At 39.9% G+C, this 21,268-nt stretch overlaps 1 protein-coding gene across 1 annotated transcript in view; it reads right to left on the bottom strand.

Annotated features, from left to right (window-relative positions):
• The window catches only part of ALDH7A1 (aldehyde dehydrogenase 7 family member A1), a 37,821-nt gene that overhangs the window by 11,714 nt on the left and 4,839 nt on the right, over nt 1-21,268 (bottom strand). Inside the window, exons 4-12 of the mRNA XM_059916979.1 lie at nt 17,184-17,264; nt 16,437-16,560; nt 13,874-14,006; nt 12,124-12,168; nt 9,089-9,166; nt 6,903-7,000; nt 4,156-4,197; nt 2,146-2,240; nt 89-173 (exon numbers count right to left, since the gene is read on the bottom strand). Coding sequence (XP_059772962.1) covers nt 89-173; nt 2,146-2,240; nt 4,156-4,197; nt 6,903-7,000; nt 9,089-9,166; nt 12,124-12,168; nt 13,874-14,006; nt 16,437-16,560; nt 17,184-17,264 — 781 coding nt within the window. The remainder of the gene's footprint in view (nt 1-88; nt 174-2,145; nt 2,241-4,155; nt 4,198-6,902; nt 7,001-9,088; nt 9,167-12,123; nt 12,169-13,873; nt 14,007-16,436; nt 16,561-17,183; nt 17,265-21,268) is intronic.

Here is a 21,268-nt window from a genome sequence, read left to right on the forward strand (position 1 = left end):
AAGGGAAAAAAATAAAAGTAGAAAATCAGAAACTCTTATAACACCATCTGTCAAAAAGGAACATCTTTGGAATCAACCGGATACTCACAGTCCCATGGGTTCCCAACACGGATCTGTGCATAGGCCTTTTTAAGTCTATTAACAACTTCATCATGAATGCTTTCATGTAAAAACTAAATGAAAAAAGAAACATTCAAGGGATTAGTACATATAAATGGACTATTAAATAGCACAAATAAATGTACGAAATTGTTAAAAATGCACAATTTTAATTTTTTTCCCCCAGCCTTTTTTTTTTTTCTGGCCGTGGTGCACAGCTTGTAGGTCTTAGTTCCCCAACCAGGGATTGAACCCGCACCCTCAGCAGTGAAAGCGTGGAGTCCTAACCACTGGACCGCCAGGGAATTCCCTCAATTTTTCTTAACAGTACTGATTTATACAGTTGACCCTTGAACAACATGGGTTTGAACTGCACGGGTCCACCTGTATAAAAATATTTTTCGAGAGTAAATGCTACAGGACTACATGGTTCCCAATTGGTTGGATCTGCAGATTTGGAAGAACCATGGATACAGAGGGCTAACGATAAATCACAGAGAGGTCCAGAGTACTGGAATGGATTTTTCTGTATACCACTACAGTCCCTACAAAAATTGATTTGGGTTATGACTAACAGTATCCTCCAATATTTGACACTAAGTATAAAGCATGGCTATGTATATTTGCTCCAGGACACAAAGGAAAAATAAAGGTTGACCAAATAAAGAAATGCTTGACTTTTATGTCATTTCATAGTTTACCATGTAATTAAGATTATAATCTTTTGGAGTACCCCTGTTTCCTTCTTAGCCTTAAGGTAATAAATGTTTAAGGTGAACAAATTCAATAAATTGTAAATACTTTACAAACATCGTAGCTTAGATATTCTATCGTAGTAGGCAGACAAGGTACTTTACTAACTGGTATAAGATGATGCCTTTAGAAAGTGCAGGCTCTGGGTTTCTGCCTGTTAAATCCACAGAGCAACATTTAAATAAAGAAATAAATAGAAAGAAAAAAAAAGGTGCAGTAAGAGAACATTAGAACTATCCCTGTAAAACAAGCGAGTTCATACCTCAGTTCATACCACGTCAACTGAGTAATATAAAAGCAAAGGAAGGATTTATATTCATTGTAAAATACAGGAAAAAGTGAATATGAAAAGTTATGGCAAAAGTAAAGACTTAATTTCCCTATATTTCTTATCTATTCTAATTAATTTAGATTATGTCAACCCTATAAAGAATTTGTTCATACTCATTGTGGGTGAGAGGAAAAACCCAAAGCCAATTCCTCCATAATTCAATTGTAAACTGTTTTTTTTTTTTTAATTACAGGAGGAAAACTCAACAATTTTTAAAAAGGCAATTGTAGCCAAATTTTCTACCTAATCAAAATTTGTTTGGCCCAGTTTTTCAATAGCATGAGTCATGAAAATCAAGGTTGTATCCCACACAAAAACATTTTAAAATCCAGCTCAAATCTAAGTGTGGAGATTAAACTTCCCAAACCCCGAACACTGAAGCGAAACCACTCTCCTCACATGCACTTAATATTAATGTGCCCTATATATATGCATGAAGACTTATACACTTATATAGAGAGAACACACATATACTTACTTTCCAATAAACTACATCACATCAAGTCAAATCTAAGACTTGACCTATAAGCCAAAAATTTTTAATTTTTTAAAATATTTTACTACTTAAAATGTTTTTACAAGAAAGCTAAGACTGTCTGCCTTTTAGCAAATAGTTTTGAATTTTTCAAATGTTTATCTTGCTTTATGCTCTAAGTGACATGGGACTTTGTCCACATTGTTCTAGGTGTAGGACTGAAAGCAGGTCTCATCACCCACGTCCAACTCCAGTCAATGAGGACTGGACCACGTTCAGCTTGGGGAGGTAAGGCAGAGCCCCTCGCTGACCAGCAGCATCTGCCACGAGCACAGAACAGAGCAGCAGGGCCACATGTTTGCCAACCACATCCAGGGAATACACGTTTCTAGCAGCGTTTCTACGACACCTCCTTAACAGTACAGTGTGTTGAAAAGCAGCGTTGGAAGAGGAGGACACTCTCACGGGCCCATGCAGACACACTCACCAGGCGCCTCGCAGTGGTACACCTCTGGCCGGCTGTCCCCACGGCTGCAAATAGAGCTGAGGGAACGACTAAGCTGAGGTCCGAATCCTCAAAAGCTTGGGGAAGCAGAAACACACCCATCAGTGTCGTGAGGTAGGCAGACGAGGTACTTTACTAACTGGTATAAGATGATGCCTTTAGAAAGCGCAGTGAGAAACGCCAGAACTATCCTTGTAAAATAAGCAAGTTCATACCACAGAGGCAACTTTTCTCCCAAAGAAAATGATATGAGAATAGAGCGATGAGCTCCCCCTCCTCTGACCTCTTCATCTTTCACCTCTCTGAAGTTTCTGATGCTGACTGAGCCTTCTCTGCACCTTCATGTGGTCTCTTCTCTAAGAGCACCACTGTCTTTCTCAGTTTTACTTGCCTCCAGTCTCAACCCCACCGCCCATTTAGATGGCAGCTTCCCTGGGCCCATAGAGAAGTCAGTGGGATCCTTCTGATTTATTACCGCCATCAAACCAAGCTCTCCAACAACCTCTGCACCCTCATCTGCATCAGTCCATTCCCTAAAATGCCTCTTGTTCTCCCCGCTACAGAAGCTTTTTCAAATGTCTCAAACCCCTCCAGCCCTTTACTCCTGCTCCAGATGACTTCACCCTTTACTTCGAGGAAAATCTCAAAGTGATCACACACAAGGCCCTTTCCTGCTTCCTCTGCATCTCTGAAGAGATCAGTGCAAAATCACTTTCAGATTGCTCTCTACTTTTGTCTATTCCTTCCTCCTCCTCTTCTGCCCTCCGAAGAAAAAACCAGCATAGTCTTTACAAGGTTACCCTTCCATTGATCCATTGTATTACTTATAATTCCTTCCTTTCTATCTGTTTCGGAAACTTACAGTCCCAATTCCCTCTTACATCTTCAATTTTCCCCTGTCCAGTCTAAGAGCATTCTCAGACTAGCATGATGGTTAAGAAGGTGGATTACACAACCAAACAGACCAAAGTTCTTATCCATCACCACCACTTATTCATTGTGCTATTTTAACTTTTTAAGCCTCAGTTTCCTCATCCATAAAATGGGATAATATTATCTGGGGTACTAATGGACGATAGTAAGGAGTTTTAGGAAGAGAGCTACGCTCTGGGGTCTGATTGCCAGGATACAAATGCTGGCTCTGTCACTTCAGGCACATAATCATTTTAAGCCTCGGGGTGTAACCTTCAAATAAGATTAATAAAGGTATCTGCCTCATGGGGTTACTTTGAGGATTAAATGACTTATTGCATATGAAAAAACTGAGCACAGTGCCTGGCACATACCCACTGATCAATAAACGCTAACTATATTTTCTAATCAACTCTCTCTTCTACAAAATCAGAAGTTCATCCAAAACAAACCCTTCACCATATAATTTTTATATCTCTGGTGTACCCCACAACACATAAGCATTTAAACATGATGATAATGATGGCAATATACAATTAGCAAGTTTTTACCATAAAATTCATGATTCTATGAAGTCTCAACCAACTGATGTTCATTATATTATCCAGAAGTTAGGCTGGTAGACTATTTCCTTTTGTGACTATAGGTAAATGATAAAATGCCTTAAGGAAGTGCTCCTTCCCAATGTAAAAGCACTCAATACCCCACTGAAGACAAACTAATGTTTTTGGAAAGAGCAGGTCACATAAGAGTTACTTATTTATTCTAGAGAAACATGTGGCCAGTTTTCAAAAAACAGAAGGAAAATAAGAAACAATGACACATTAGAAAGTCTCATACACAGATTCTAAGCCCCAGGTAACATTTTCCGAACATGAACGCCTTTCCCTCCTAGTTATCTCTGCCTTCAAACCATGTGTCCTGTCTCACAAGGAAAGTTCCTAAGTACGGGAATTAGATCTTAGACACACACACAACATAAAAGGGATGAGTTCTTACACAAGTTCTATACATTCAGGATGGCTACTGAAGATATTCTAAACAGAAATCACGCAAACAAAGAAGAAAAGGCAGCCTTACCTATAATTGCATTGTTTCCTCCAAGTTCTAATAAACTTCTCCCTTTAAAATATATAAACACAAATTAATTCCTATTTCATTGTTTAATGCACACAGCTACACGGCCTCAAATCATAGCCTATCCCAATTGTTTTAATTTATTTTCTGATTTAAAACATAGCATGAACATAAATAAACTGTAACTCAATTAAAAAAAATTTTCAAGGGAAAAAAAAAAAGCATGAGCATCGCATCAATGTCTAGATTCCTGATTTTAATAATTGTATCATGGTTATATGATAGAATGTCCTTGTTCTTAGGAAATACACAAAACACATTTAGTGGTAAAGGAATACAATGTCTTCAATTTTCTCAAAAGGTTCAAAAATATGCTCTCACAATATATATGTGTTTGTGTGTGTGTGTGTGTGTTGCTAGAGAGAAAGTGATTTTAAAAATGGTACAGTTGGTAAAACTCATTAAAGGGTATATGGGAATTCCTTGTATTAGCCATGGAATTTCTCTAAGTTTGAAATTATATCCCCCAAAACTCCAAACAGTTAGTATAAAATGGTGCAGTCACTTGGAAAATTGTATGACAATTTCCCAAGAATACAGTATTACCATAAGATCTGACAATTCCATCTCCACCTTCCATATCCTTCCAATTCTCTATGTGCTCCCTAACCATGTTCAAAACCACCAACCCCCTCCAGGAAAAGCACCTACAACTTAAGACAGGCAGATGCATCATTTAAAAATTGTAATCCTACTAATGGTACTACTTATACAAGAACTACAAACTACCGATTTGAGTTAAAAGGAGGGGTAGGGAGGAGGACAGTATCTGCTAGTGGGAGAAGCAGGATTAACGATCTTGAGCACCACTGCACATACTTAACTGGCCATTTGTTTATCTTTGAAGAAATAATCTAATCAAATGCTTGCCCATTTTTTAATTGGGTTGTCTTTTATATTACTGAATTGTAAGAATTCTTTATATATTCTAGACACAAATCCCTTATCAGATAAAGGATTTCTAAATATTTTCTCCCATTCTATAGGTTGTTCTTTTCACTTTTTTGTGTGCCCTTTTTAAGTTTTTTTTTTTTTTTTTTTAATGTGGACCGTTTTTAAAGTCTTTATTGAATTTGTTACAATACTGTTTCTGTTTTATGTTTTGGTTTTTTGGCTGCGACGCATGTGGGATCTCAGCTCCCCGACCAGGGATCAAACCCATGCCCCCTGCATTGGAAGGCGAAGTCTCAACCGCTGGACCGCCAGCGAAGTCCTGATGGTGTGTCCTTTGAAACAGAAAAGTTTTTAATTTTGATGAAGTCTAATTTATCTATTCTTTCTTTTGTTGCTTCTGCTTTAGTTGTCATATCTAAGAAACCACTGCCTAATCGAAGGTCACAAAGACCTATTCCTGTTTCCTTCAAGCATTTTATAGTTCTAGCTCTCACCTTTAGGTCTTTGATATATTTTGAATTAATTTTTGTGTATAGGGGTAGGTTGGGGTCCAACTTCATACATACATTACGGTTATCTAGTTGTCCCAGCACTATTTGTTGAAGACTATTTTCCTCATTGAAATGTCTTGGCACCCTTGACCATAAGTGTTAAGCGTGCATTTCTGGGCTCTCAATCTATTCCATTGATTTTTCTATCTTTACGCCAGTACACATAGTCCGGATTACTATACTTCTGTAATAAATTCTGAAATTGGGAAGTGTGAGTCCTCTGACTTTGTTCTTTCCAAGACTGTTTTGGCTATTTGGGGTCCCTTGCATTTCATATGAACTTTAGAATCAGCTTGTCATTTCTACAAAGAAGCCAAGTGACATTTTGAAAGGGATTGCATTCAATCTGCAAATCACTTGGACAGAACTGATCTCGGGCAGTAATAATATTAAATTGTTTCCAAACAGTGAAAATGGGAGGTCTTTACATTTATTTAGGTCTTTTAAAATTTCTTTCAATGATGCTTTGTGGTACTCTGTGTGAAAGACTTATACTTCTTTTGTTAAATTTATTCCTAAGAATTTTATTCTTTTTGATGCTACTGTAAATGGAAGTTTTATGAATTTCATTTTCAGATTGCTCATTGTTAATGTATAGAAATACAAATGATTTTTGTATCCTGCAACCTTGCCAACCATGTTTAGTAGCTCTAATAGTTTGTAAACTTCCTTTTTAAAAGCAATGCCCATATAGCAAAATAGCTGACAGATTAACTATTCGAGTCTCATCTTATGCTAGGGTTAGAGTCTAAATCAGCAAAATAGGCAAAAATTGACCGTCAATATTATCCTAGAAAACCTCTTTAGTGAGCCATAAAGTAGAGCATACAAAGCTATGTCTTACAACCCTTTTCAGTCATATATGCATGAAACAGAAATGAGAGAAAAACAGATGTAAGTCTTCAACACCACATTCACTCTAGGTCCTGTACTCTCTCTGGTCCTGTTTAAATTGTGAGTTTTCTTTTTTATTTGCCAAACCAGTCTGATAGAAATTGATAAGTGCATTTGATATGATTCTACTATGGTCATTTAGGGAGGGAATGACATCCTTTTCCAAATTATGCTATTAAATCTCCTATCTCCCTAATATTAAGCCACTATTAGCTGTACCCTTCCTTTTACTTGGACATTCAAATAAACACGGCTGGTGTCTCCATGGAAAGGGTCAAGGAAAAAAACCCAATCTTTATTTCATATCCATACCTGAGGGAATTAAAAGCTCGATATAAAGCCAACACTTACCAAACCTCTCCTGCACCATAAGAGCCACTTTTTTTCCCACCTGAGTGCTCCCAGTGAAGGACAGCAGGTTCATTCGCTCATCTTTGGCCATGGCTGTGCTGCAAGGGGAACAGACACGGTCAGCCAAGCAGAGAAACCTAGCAATGGTGGCACTCGACGGTGCCAGGCCAGAAAACTCTGAAACCCCTGTCATGGAAAGACAGTCAGTGAAAGACACAAGGATCTATCCCAAGGGAGCAAGGGAAGGTCTTCATGACAATGATTTTCACAAGGAGAACCATACAGCAGAACAGGCTAACCCGTTCTGGGAGCTCTCCGTAAACAGAAATCACCACAAGGACGTTGTTAAGGAAGATATTCCTTCTTGTACTGATGGGTGACTGGACAATACGACCGTAGCAGTTCCTTGATGAGCATCCCAGTTATTTTGCAGTCTCTTAAAACTGATTCCTGTAAGAACTAAAAGTTTAGGGACTTCCCTGGTGGTCCAGTGGTAAAGAAGCCGCCTTCCAATGCAGGGGATGCGGGTTCAATGCCTGGTTGGGGAACTAAGATCCCACATGCCGCGGGGCAACTAAGCCCACATGCCACAACTACTAAGCTTGTGTGCCTCAACGAGAGAGCCCACACGCTACAACTAGAGAGAGAACACCGCACACCACAACTAGAGAGACTCCATGTGCCGCGACGAAGACCCAATGCGGCCAAAAATAAAAAATAAATTTTTAAAAAATATGCAAAAAAAAAAAGAGAAAATTTTAAAGACTGTAGGGAAATATCCTAAGGATCCTTCTTGGAAGCTGACTTAGAAAGGCTGCGCTATTTCCAGTTTCTAAGGAATGTAGACCAGACACTACTGATCTGAACCTTCCTGCTCACAGCTCAGAGCTTCAAAGGGCTTGGTGTGGGCCAAGCAAGGCAGCCACAGCATCAGAGCAACGCAGGGCTGGAACTGTGAGATGAGACAGTGCGTGTGGGCTTCCCAGGTCAGCCCGGCACATGTGAGCACTGACACTCAAGGGGGTTGCTGGGTAAAGCCCTTCTGCACACATTAGTGTTATTATCTGAGCTATTCCAAGGCCAACGTGAATGACTGCACGCCCAAAGTACAAGAACAGAGTGGGTCAAAGGATAGACTATTTGTTTTAAATGACAATTTAGATAATACTTCACTATGCACTCTTTATGTGGGAGTTGTATTTTCTAAATAAAATTTCTAAAATTTTCTCACTTATCTAAAAAAAAGGAGTCATTTATTACACCTTTTTGAGACTGCCCATGAAGTACAATCGTGCGGTCAAAGTGCTGGAGGGGGACTAACACGTTCATCACACCTGTAAGGGTTCTAAGACCTGACTCCTATGAAACGCCATCTAATCAAAGTCAAGGCTGCTAGAACCAGCTTTCACCATGGTTCAGAGACAGTACAGTCCATTCCAGCTGAAAAGATGCTATGACATTCTGCCAAGTGAAAGCAGCCAGATACAAAGGCCGCATGATTCCATTTACCTGAAACACCCCGAAGAGGCGAACCAACAGGCATGAAGTCGATGAGGGGCTGCCAGGGGAAGGGGAGGGGGAAATGACTCCTAATGGGTACCAGGTCCCTTTGGGGGTAACAAAAATGTTCTGGAATAAGGTAATGGGGATGGTTGCACAACATTGTGACTGACTATTCTAAAAACCACTGAATTGTACATTTTTAAAGAGAGAACTTTATGGTATGTGAATTACATGATGATTTTTTAAAAACAATAAATTAGAAGCTGTGTCTCCAGGGTTCCCTTTTTTGGTCAGCTGAAGAACCCAGAGAAGAGGCTAGGTCCTTGGTGGGGAGTGAGAAACCAGAGCACAATTCCACAGCTTTGCTTTGTAAGTGAGCACGTAGATAAATCAAGCGTTAGGAAGCCATTGGCTGCACAGTGGTACAGCAGGGTGTTATTTTAGGATATAAACACCTTACAATAGTAGCTCTGGGCAATGAAAAAGACAGTTCTCACTCATCCTCCAACAGACGCTACACATTAATGAAGTAAAGCCCAATGAGATCCGTAACAATAATGACTCCAAGAAACCACTCTCACCTCCTGAGCTATACTGAGTTTCGAAATTCTAGTAAAGATGATTCTAGTTGATCAACCCAAGCCCTTCAGCAGAAAGACACTCTGGGCCTATTATTGACCTACCCAATATCCGCTCCACCACAGGTCAAGGAACAAATCGCACCAGGCAGCTTGTTGTCCTCCAGAACCTTGGCTATTATCCTAGGGAAAAAAAAAGCAATTACTAAGGAAGGGAGTGATTTCATTTCTTACCATTTTTTGAAAAATAACAATAAATTCCAACTACATGACTACTTTCTTTTTTCAACTTTCTCTCCCAGCCCTCAAATATCCAGGCCTAGATTTCTCCTCACACACTACAGATGAGGTTTTCAAACACTTAAAAAGCAGGACTCTTTTTTTTTTTCTAAAAGAAACTTAAGAAGAAGACATGCAAAATAAACAAAACATCTAAAGCACTGGTCAGGAAGTTCAAGTGATCACTATTCTCAAGTATTTTCTGCCAAACTATAAAGACATATCTGGTTCAAGATGGTAGACTGATTGCAGGGCATTTTTTTTTTTTTGGCTTCTCACCACAAATCCACTAAAATGATGTTAAAGAAATAAAAAGGGAAATATGGACTAAAACCCACAAAGATGAAGAAAATGAAAGATAGCTCCCATTAGCAAATGAGAGGTTTTGAAGCATCTCTGCCAAGCAGAGCCAGCCAGAGAAGTGGTAAAGGATGAAAAGGGAAAGAGGTTCGCCAAACCTAGACAGTATGCTGGGAAGACAGAGCAGAGGGCACTGGACCTGCCTGCAGAACCCCAGAGAAGGTCAGGACTAGTTTCCACTGGCTTCATGCCAACCTCTTAGTCAGGAAATAGTGCCCTCCAGGCTAAAGTAAGGTGGACAAGCACAGCTTTTTCTTTGTCTGCTTACAACTTAGGCTGTTAGAGTCAAAATGAGAAACACAGTTCAATGCTACTTAAATCTGATTTTAAGTTGTAAAAAATGGCTCCAGTAATTCTGATTTCTCTGAAACAGGGTTCTTTCATTGATTTTGAGCTTCCTGAGGAGCATGGGCCTCAATAGAGCAAAAGTTCTTTCAATCAATCATCCCAAGCTACTGGCTACTTTCTAATTTGCTTAACTTAAATTTCAAAAGGATCCAAATCCTATACCCACTTCCATAAAAAAGATACCATTTTCATGCCTAAGTAAATTCTCCAATTGTCCCCAAAAATGTCCTTTACAGCAGTTTTCTTTCCTCCACCCAATCAAGGACCACACACTGCAGTTGTCACGTCTGAGACCAGCTGTCAGGCTGTACAATTCTCTCCAGGGACTCAGGGTATATCTACTATCTATACAAGTAGCTAACTGCTGCTGAAGGGTAGGTATTTTGCTTTGGCCTGTGGGTAAAGGTTAACCAAACCCTCTTCCCCTAATGCATGAGAATCTGACCTTGGGTTAACTCTTTAGTTTTGTTCCTCAAGTTACCTGATAAATGCCAGAGTATCAACAATGCTACCTAGACAATATGGCTCATGGTAAAAACGACCCCTGACTGGTCAACTCAATCTAAACTGGAATAAACGACCTGAGAACTACAACTGGGAACCTCATGCTTTTGCCCTTCTCTGAGCGCAGTGACTCCTGTAACTGTACGTCCCTGGTGGGTGGTTGGAAGCCACGTGGATAGAATTGTTACAAGACATTTTAGCTCATGTGGGGCATTAGGCTTTTAAGCCAGGGCAACCTCCACACCTGTCCAGTATAGAGCTCATCTCCTTTGCCCTGAATAAACTGCTACAAAGACACTGAATCAAGAGGAATACCTGATGCTATCCTCCTAGCAAACTATGGTCCTGTCCTATATCCTTCTGTACCTCTGTACAATATGTGGTCATTTTATGAGTCTGAATATTAGCTGAATTTTAAAAACTCCCAGTGGACGTGGCAGCACCCTTGGTTAATTCCAACACAATTTAGCATCATTTTACTTATTGTCTTACATTACAAAATCAGATAATATTCTCAATTACCTAAAAAAAAAAATCATCCATGTTCCTATGAACACCTCAAACCCTTCAAAGGTTTAAAGTAAATAAATAAAGCAAACATTTAAAAGGCAACAATAACTTAGAACTAATATCAAAATTAATAATAATTTAACCAGCTACTAATAACAATTGGCAAGTCAGTTCACTATGTCCACATTAACTTTTTTTTTTTTAAGGATTATTTTTAAAAATTGCCTGGGGAATCTCATCATTTTTATGTGTTTTGCATATCAGTGTTCTTCTTAATATTTAATTTGAACAACTTTGCCTTGAAAGATATTGTTTCCTCAATATCACATATTCCTTTCAAGTAAACACTTAACACACGCTACTTTTTTTTTAGCCGACTTTTCACTTCCTAAGCCAGTGTTCCTAAATGACCTTCCAACGTTAAGGACCCTCTTATGTATAGAATCCATCACAAACTCTCTACCAACAATTCTTTAAATCAGAGAATGTAGACCACGCAAACGATGGAACATCAAGGGCCCACTGTCACCCTACATGGGAAGGCACTCTCTTCTACACATTCTCTAAATTCTGGAATGATAAATTAGTAACACTGATTTTATGACCTAATCAGAGTTGTCATGTTTCCAAATAGGAATAAATAAAACAGAAGGTTTTTTAACCGAAAGATGAAATACATTTTAGTGTTAGAAGAATCAATGGAATAATATAATAACCCTTTCTTTCTGCTTTGCTAACTGTCTATTAAACAAAAGCAATAAGTATCAGGTGAGTAGAAATCAAGACCATTAACATGCTGAATAGTTATAGCATAAAGCCCCTAAATTGCAAGACTATTTCCTCTCCATTGGATTTGTTTTTATTTTGCAAGTGACAAAAAAAAAATGTTTTAAGAGTTCAAATTCAACATTTACATCAGTAACTGGCATGTTTCCCAAGACTTAAATGTATGGCTCTGAAAAAGCTCTGTAAACGGCCTAACGATACAAAAATGTTATTACAACCAAAGAAGAAAGAGTTTATCCAAACTCCATGCTAAAATAAATGACACTTTCATGTCAGATTAAAAATTCAGTGCCTATCAATCACCCTTTTAAGATTCTTCCATACCCAGAAAGAAGAAAGTCACACATACTTACTTTGTGACAGCTACACTAATGAGGGAAGTTGTTGGAGCTCCTTTCCTTATACGGGTAAAAAAACAAAACAAAAAAAAGGCAGTTTAATTTGGTGGAAATCATAAATACCTTTTATTTTCAAGCAGAAGTCTTTGTGAGAAAAAGTTCTCTCCAATTAAACAACTGAGCCTAGTAACTGAAAGAGAAATCTATCCTTCAGCTTGGTGCCTCTGGGACCTACGGAACTATAAAACTTTTATAAATAGAAAAATGGCACCAAGCAATTCTGAACCTGCTTGCTGCACTGATCACAGGAACTGTTACATTAACCTCTGCCAATTATGGAAACTGAGTAAAACAGAAATCAATCAACATGAACTTTCATTGGAAGGCTCAGAGGGCAGAGGAAAACTATAAAACTAGCCTTTGGCAACATGGTGCCAGATCATTAATCCTCCCAACTATGCCCTTGCTTTCATACAGTCTTTGAATACCTTCAACTGAATACAACACTAAGATCAGTACATATTAGCGGGACAGATACAAAAGGGGCAAAGACAATTCTCCTGGTTTTCCCGATCTAAGTTCCTCCATTGAACATGAAAGCTAAAAACAAGCAACTGTTTTGTCATCTATAAATACTGACACTGTCCCAGCTAATTTTTACCATCACATATTTTATAGCGATGTAACATTTAATGCATCAATGGGAATATGGCCAAGTGCCTCAGAATCACTTGGGAATTCACTATCAAATTTTATTGAGTTAAAAAAAAGAATCAAATTTTTAGAAGAAGGTTGTGATGTATCACAAGTTCTTTTTTTCCCTCCTACTTGCTCACTTAGTTTTCTGTTTGTTAGTATAGTATAATAAAGACTATCTGGTTTTCAGTCCCAGTTTTCTGGCACACCCTGTATCAACACCCCTCGGAATTTCCCGAGTGATAGAAGTGTCTTTGTTTTGCTAATGAGGTGACTAGTGGGCCCGCCCCCAAGATAGCGTCAGGATGGGCGCTGGTCATTGGTCACCAGAAAGATCAACCGTGGGGAGGGGAGGAGGGATGAAGACTTAAGTTCAATCACATGTACGATGATTTACTCAATCATGCCAACGTAATAAAACCCCCATAAAAATTCTGGACATGAAAGCTCAGTGGAGCCTCCTGGTTAGGAAGGCGACGTGGGCTCACCTCACAGGGAGAGAGCAGGGAAGCTCTGCGTCTGGGACCCTTCTAGACCATGCCCTATATGTATCCTTTAAAATAAAACTGCAATCATTAAATATTGCGCTTTCTTGAGTTCTGTAGGCCATTCTAATGAATTACTGAAACCAATGGCTCACAGGAACCTACAGATTTGTAGATGGCTGGTCAGAACTACAGATGTCCTGGCGACCGGGAACATCTTCAGCTTGCATCTTAAGTAGGGGCAGTATTCTGGAAGACTGAGCCCTTAAACAGGTGGAGCCTGACACTGAGTACAGATAGTGTCAGAACTGAAGTACAGTACGCCTGCTTGGGGTGGAAACAACTGGAAGGAACAGGGGACAAGGCTGTGTCAAAAAAAAGGAGGTCAAAAAATATAAATTTTACGGATGGTAAAATTTGTAATAATTTAAAATCAGCATTTCACAACTACCAGGTGTGACTTAGCTATGTTAATTGAAAGAGTAGCAGAAAACATTTCAATACATTTGCAATACTTTCAGTAGTACCTGAAAATAGCTACTTTTACCATCTAACTACTGGATAAGAAAATGAGCCGTCCTTACCAAAGGCAGGCATTCCCACAGATCATGGCGACGGCGTTGTTCCAGCCATACACCGCCACAGGGAAGTTGAACGCAGTTATGATTCCAACCAGGCCTACAGGATTCCACTGTTCAATGAGCGCATGGCCAGGTCCTGAGGACAGGGAAGGTATGCAACATGCTTAAGCACGTTAATTTCATGCCTGTCAAGGTAATAAGAACAAAGTCTGCAATCTTTCATTTTCAGAACAAAGGTGCACCAGACCAGGTGGGGGCTCCAGGTGCCTTGTAGCGGATCACTTTACACAGCTGTGGGATGTTGGTACATTAATTAGCATACAACAAAAGCTGTTATTACTACCACATTATCTTATAAACCATGAGGATATCCATTATGCCTCTGCTCATAGGAACTCGGTGTAGATCAGGGCAGTTTCAGTCCCATCTGGGAGACAAGGAAACTTCAGCGAGTAGATGAGACGTGTCCTAGGTGACGTGATTGGCAAGGGCAGGGCATGACCACAACACAGGAGTCATGACTCTCAGGGCCGTGTTCTTGACGTTGCCTGATGAAGCCCTCAGCTAACCTCTCTAAATTCAAAACAAAGTGGCTCACGTACAGGCAAAAAAGTTATAATAATTATAAAAATGCTGAATGAATGAATTGCACACATCTTTACATACATACAGGAAAACTGAAAATACAAATTGAACCATTTGCATTTTATAGACAAACTTTAAACTTAAAGACACCATAATCCCACAAGGGCCTTATTTTAATCAAAGGCAGCTGGAGCAGTGAAGAACCAGAGCAAGGAGTGTGAAGGCTCACAAAACCTGGTTAAAAGCACTAGGAAGGTCACGCTCCCAGCCATCCACCTTTCTGGCCATGCTCACACTGCTAGCAAAAACAGGGAACCCACCACTTGCTGCACCTCATTCCCAGGCCCTTCCTTAGTCTAGGAACCCTAATCTCCTTGGAGATGATGTGCTGGTACAGCCCCACGGGGCCTCTTCCTGCAGGGCCTGCCTCCTCTTCTCTGCCCCTCCCGTCTTTATCCTCCCCCCAAGTAGGCCAGTGCAGCTCTGATAACATCCCTCCACAGCCTGCCACACTTTGGTGTCTGGATCAGTACTGGAGCTGCCCTCAGGGTAAAGTCCAAACTCCATGAAAAGTCGCTACCCAAGGTTCCCTCTCCACCCATCTCTCCCCCTCACACTGTGCCCTCCAGCAGTGCTGAAGTAACACATTTACTAATGGCTAAAGGCAATCGCTATTATGTATCTAATTAAAGACAGTAACTGTACATTTGAAAAGAATCCCCTAACTCTTCCTACAAGCAGGGAATTTGCCCAATAGTCTAAGAAAAAATAGGAAAATACGATTTTTTAAAAAATTTCTTTTCCTGACTATAAATGTAACACAATTCCCATCGTGGAAACTTTGGAAAATATAGACAAATATAAAGAAGACAATAACAACCATCAATAATTCTGCCGTGACAAACAACCAAGTAACAAAGTTACTACTTTGGCAGACTTCCACCCTGGTACTTTTCCTTGTCCTCATCATTAAGTACAAGGTTGGTCCTTGCAGCACAGTTTAACAACCAAAGACTGAAAATACCCTAAATATCCATCTTTTAGGAGGTGGCCATCCTTACAACAAACAGACAATCATAAAAAAAGATGAAGGAAGTACCTTATTGTAATAATATGAAACAATTTCTAAGACACATTAAGTAGGAAAAAAGCAGAGAACAGAACACACAGTTTGCTAATGTTTATGTTCCCAGAAGACACGTATTTGCCTGCAGGTGAATAAAAGCTCTAAAAAGATACACAAGAAACCAGAAACATTTGATACTTCCATGGAGATACTATGGCGTATCCCGTGGGGAGGACAAAAACCTTTCATCCTTTACCCTTTTATTCCTTTTTAATTTTGTGATATGAATATATTACCTCTTCAAAAAAAATTAAAATAATTCAAAAATAAGTAAATACAACTTTCCTATAAAATTGGGGGTTGAGGAAAGCAAACTTCATGATTTTTTTAATGCCTGTTAATAGACTACCAAAATTATTTACTGAACTTTTGTCATATGATTTGACATGTAGGTCATTTCTAATGTTTCCTATTAATAGGACAATGAACATCTTCACACACGAACCTCAGTTACATTTCAGATTATTTACTTCAATTAGATTCTGGAAACTGGTATTAAGTATTTAAGGCTCTTTGGATAGATATTTTTCCAAACTGTTCCCCAGACAGACTGGTGATCCACATTGCCAAAAGTCCCCATAAAAGAGTGTCTGTCTCACCCATGGACTTGCCAATTTAAAAATTCTTTTTTAAAGTTTAAGCATTTTAATCTGATGTCTTCATCTGTTTTAATTTGCCTTTCTTAGTAAAGAGATTAAAGTTATTATCATATCTATGTATTACCTGAAATTCCTTTTTTGCAAACTGTTCACAGCCAGAGAAATTTTTGGAGCTCTCTGTATTAGAGTATGAAACTCTTAAAAATAAGTAAAATAAAATAAAAAATCTCTTAGCTGAACTGACTTCATTGCTTACTTTCAGAAGGCAGGATGGGTCCCCCAATCATCCGAGATAAGCCAACAGCATAATCACAAATATCCACGTACTCTTGAACTTCTCCCACACCTTCCACTAAGATCTTCCCCATCTCCAAAGACACCTAAAAATACAAAAGACCAAGCTGCATTTTTCCAATAGAATTCATACTTTAAACATTAAATTTATGGTAGGGAAATCAAAACATATTTTGTTTCTGTTTTGTAATGCTCATAAACTTCAGAAAGTCTGTTCTTATTTTTTCTGAAGAATTTTAAAACCCAAGAATTGTCTTCACTTTTTCCTGTCCATCTTGTTAATCTTCCCTCTAAAGAAAAGATTTTTGAAATATATAAATTACTCTTCTTAAAAATCGGGGCTTCCCTGATGGCGCAGTGGTTTAGAATCTGCCTGCTAATGCAGGGGACACGGGTTCGAGCCCTGGTCTGGGAAGATCCCACATGCCACGGAGCAACTAGGCCCGTGAGCCACAACTACTGAGCCTGCGCGTCTGGAGCCTGTGCTCCGCAACAAGAGAGGCCGCAATAGTGAAGAGGCCCGCGCACCGCGATGAAGAGTGGCCCCCACTCGCCGCAACTAGAGAAAGCCCTCGCACAGAAACGAAGACCCAACACAGCCAAAAATAAATATAATAAATAAAAAAAAATCACAATCTTATACACAGGAGAACAAGACAGCCTTATTCCTCACTCAAAGGATTGTATATTTACTACAAAAATACTTTACCAAGCTTCCTAGTACTTGGATCTTCTCCCGCAAGGCATCACCAATCTGTCTCACTACTTCTCCTCGCTTTGGAGCAGGAATCTAAAAAAAGAATGGAATTTTAGTGTCTGATTCAAAGTGTAAGCTCGTGTCTATAACACAGTAAGCATTAGATAAATGTGCAATAAGAGAACAAAGTACAAGCACATCAAAGACAACTGTTTTGATCCCATCAAGACTGTGACATGGCAGGCCCTAAAACCCATACCAGAGACCAAAAAAATATCCAGATGATACCTTCTTGGCGAGCCACGGGCTGTGCTAAGTACAGAGAGAAATTCAGATTGAACACAACTTTTTGGGATGGCTCCAGAAAGCTCAGAATGCCTTACATACCTGTAACCCTTTATGATTCCCAAAGGTATTTTCATATGGGTCAAATTGACTGCATGCCCAAACCCTAAATTCAGCTTACTTACAAAGCTGGTATTCCATAATCCATCCAAATAGTACCACTCACTCACCAAATACTTTCTGAGCACCTACATACTATGTGACAACAGTAGTACTAGGCACCGGGGCTAAAATAAGTGAGGCACTCATGGAGCTAATAATTATTATCTAGCAGCAGTCATGGTGCTAATAACGGGAGGGGGGAGGCAACAAACAATTATGAAGTGCCACAAGGGCTATAAAGACCAAGGAAATAAAGAGGGTTCTAAGACAGAGAAAACAGCAGGCTTGGAGGATAAATGGGTACATTACTTTACCTAAAAGGCTGTCAGCCCAAATCTCCAAGGTGAGATTTAAGCTGAAACCTAAGGTTGGGAAAAGTCAACCATAGGAATATTCTTCCCAAGGAAAAGAAAAACGTGTAAGAGACCCATGGAAAATAAAAGCCTACCATATATGAGGGGCTGACTGAGAAGGACACTACGCCTACAGCTAGAAGGAGCTTTAAGGAGTCTGAATTTTACTCCAGGTGCAATGGGAAGTCTTTAATGGTTTTTAAGAGGCAGAATAAGATCATTCGCTTGAACTTTTCTAAGATCAGTGCCTGATGGGTGTAGAATAAATTGGAGGGGAAAAGAGTAGAAGCAGGGAGACCAACTAAGAACATGTTCTACTAGCCCAGGCAAAAAATAATGGTGACTTAGCCTTAAGATAGAAGCGAGGGAGACAAAAAGTGGATTCAGAATCTATTTTGGAAGTAGAATGGACAGAACACACTAATGGAACAGGTATGGGAAATGAAAGCACTAAGGGTGACTCCCAGGTCTCTGGCTTGAATGGCTAGGTAGATGGAAGCAGAATTACAGGGATGAAGATAACTCAGAAGAAGCATCAGGATTTTTTTTTGGAGGTGGACTACAGGTTGGGCCATATTAAGTTTGAGATGTGATGCATGAATGGAGACATACTTTCGCCACCTACGATGTCACCCCTTCTCTCCCTTCCAGCTCTTCCTGATTTATTCCACCTCTCCCTCGAAAGGCAACTAACAGGACCATTCCCACCCCTCCAGGCTGCAGCCAGTCCCCCCATGCCCTCCTCACAGAGAGGCCTCCCAGAGCTTGACCGTGAGCTCAGGGCTCTTCTTCGCTCTCTTTCCTTCCCAGATGTACCCCAAAGGTCTTAGTATAGCTTTTCTGAAGGGTAGTTTGGTATTCTATTAACATTTAAAATGTCCCCTGCTTTGAACAGGCAGTTCTACTTCTGGAAATTGAGTATATACATAAGTGTGCAACAGTAGAGGTACAACAGCATTTACTGCAGTGCTGTTTCCAGTAGAGAAAACAGAAACCATCTAAATGTCCATTGGTATATGATTGGTTAATTATGGAATAGCCATAAAATGGAATGCTTGACACTCTCTAAGAAGAATAAAGTAGATTTATAAGGAAAAACTTTTAAAAGCCATAAAAATAGCAAGATAAGCAAAAGTTTACTTACCATATGCATTAAGTTTGAAGGAATATAAAAGATATTAACAGTTGTAATTTCTGGGAAATGGAATCATAAGAGACTTCCATTCTCCACATTTTGTATGTTGATATTTGCCATTTTTACAATACCCGCACACTTTCAGAAACAGTGAACAAAAATTATAACATTAAATGAAGTAGCACAGATCCTTTGTATTTTCTAAGGCATGGAATGGGTTTAATAATGTTTTGATCGAATTTAGCCCACACATTTATAAACTTAGCAAATTGGTTAATTTCAACTCAGAATGGCCAACTCAGTACACACGGCTATACTAAGCACATTTATTCTATCAGTCTTTCGACCACCACTTACTGCACATGTTCTATGTGCCAGATATTGTGCTAACCCCCGCGATACTAGGGAAACAAGTCAGCTACGATTCATGCCCCCTAGAGCCAATGGTTGAGTGAGGGGGATAGACACAAAACAGAAGATTACAATTTCATGTGGTAAACACCATGATGGAGCTAGACTGCACAACTGGATCACCTATGAGTGTTAACCTAGCATTCCTTGGGGGCAAGGAGGTGGGGAGGAAGGAGGCTTTTTAAAGAAGTTTAGAGTTGAGACCTAAGACCTAAAGCAGGACTGGTGTTTACCAGCTGAAGAGGTAGAGAAAGTATGGGGGACACGGAGCATAACATACGCAAAGGCTAAAAGACAAGAGAACACGGTGATTTTGTAAAACTATAAAGACTTCAAAGAGGTAGGGGAGGAAAGTAGGGGCCACACTGCAAAGGACTATGTAAAGGATCCAAAGAGCAGTGGGGAAATCACTAGAGAGTTTTATATGGTGGGGAGAAAAATCACAGTGCTTTTTAAAATACCACCCTAGGGCTTCCCTGGTGGCTCAGTGGTTAAGAATCCTCCTGCCAATGCAGGGGACACGGGTTCGAGCCCTAGCCCGGGAAGATCCCACATGCCGCGGAGCAACTAAGCCCGTGCACCACAACTACTGAGCCTGTGCTCTAGCGCCCTCGAGCCACAACTACTGAACCCACGTGCCACAACTACTGAAGCCCGTGTGCCTAGAGCCCGTGCTCTGCAACAAGAGAAGCCACCGCAATGAGAAGCCCGTGCACTGCAACGAAGAGTAGCCCCCGCTCGCTGCAACTAGAGAAAAGCAACGAAGCAGCAACAAAGACCCAACGCAACCAGAAACAATAAATAAATAAAATAAAATAATAAAATAAATAAATTTATAAAATATCACTCTAAATGTGGTATAGAAAATGGACTGGAGGGAGAAAAGACTCAGGTAGGAAATGAGGCCAGACAAGAGATGGTGGCTGTCTGGACCACAAAAATAGCAATAGAGAGAAATATGATTCAAAGTGTTTAAGACTTGGTAATTGATCAAGTCTCAACCCTGGCTACGCATTAGAACCACCACCCATGGTTTAAACTACATTCCATCCCAGACCACTCAAACCTGGCTTTTTTTTTTTTTTTCTTTTTCCTCCAGCTTCCAAGATGCTTAGTAGGAGCAGCAAGAGATGAGAGGAAAGCCAGGATTAGGTGTGAGGTGAGGGATATGAGGGGGGAGCAGGAAACCAGGAATACAGCCATATTCCCCGTGTGGGCTTGATCAGCCCCAGCGTGACAGGGCATCAGTAATCTCAGACCCTCCTGAGACGGGAAACGAGAGTCCTTATCCCTACACACCTCACTGTGAAGTTAGATTTAGAATGAGCATCAAAGGCAGCCATAGGAGAGAACTATGAGCCCTTGGGGAAGTACTACAAAGATACCCACCCATGTTAAAGGGTTACCAAGTATCTGGTATCCTTTGATTCAGCTAGAGAAGGCCCATTCACAGTTCCTGCCATCTCTGGCACTTCCTCACCAGAAATGGAGAGGGAAAATGATGACACACACAGCGGATGGAGAGAGGCAGAAACAGGTGGCATTCAGACTAAACTTAACTCATGAAAGAAAGCAACAGAGCGAGAAGTCCCAACCAGGTTCCCTGTGGTTAGTTTTAGTTAAGAGAAAGAAATGTTTTTATAACTACCTTTTCATATTTTCATACTTTTTTTTTAAGGAAAAAGGAGACAAAGTTCCCTTTGAAAAATTCCAGGTTTAACACAAATGAACTAAACGAAACCGTGGTTTGT

Source organism: Balaenoptera ricei, chromosome 3 (assembly GCF_028023285.1).
Source record: "Balaenoptera ricei isolate mBalRic1 chromosome 3, mBalRic1.hap2, whole genome shotgun sequence".
In the NCBI taxonomy this organism is placed as follows: domain Eukaryota; kingdom Metazoa; phylum Chordata; class Mammalia; order Artiodactyla; family Balaenopteridae; genus Balaenoptera; species Balaenoptera ricei.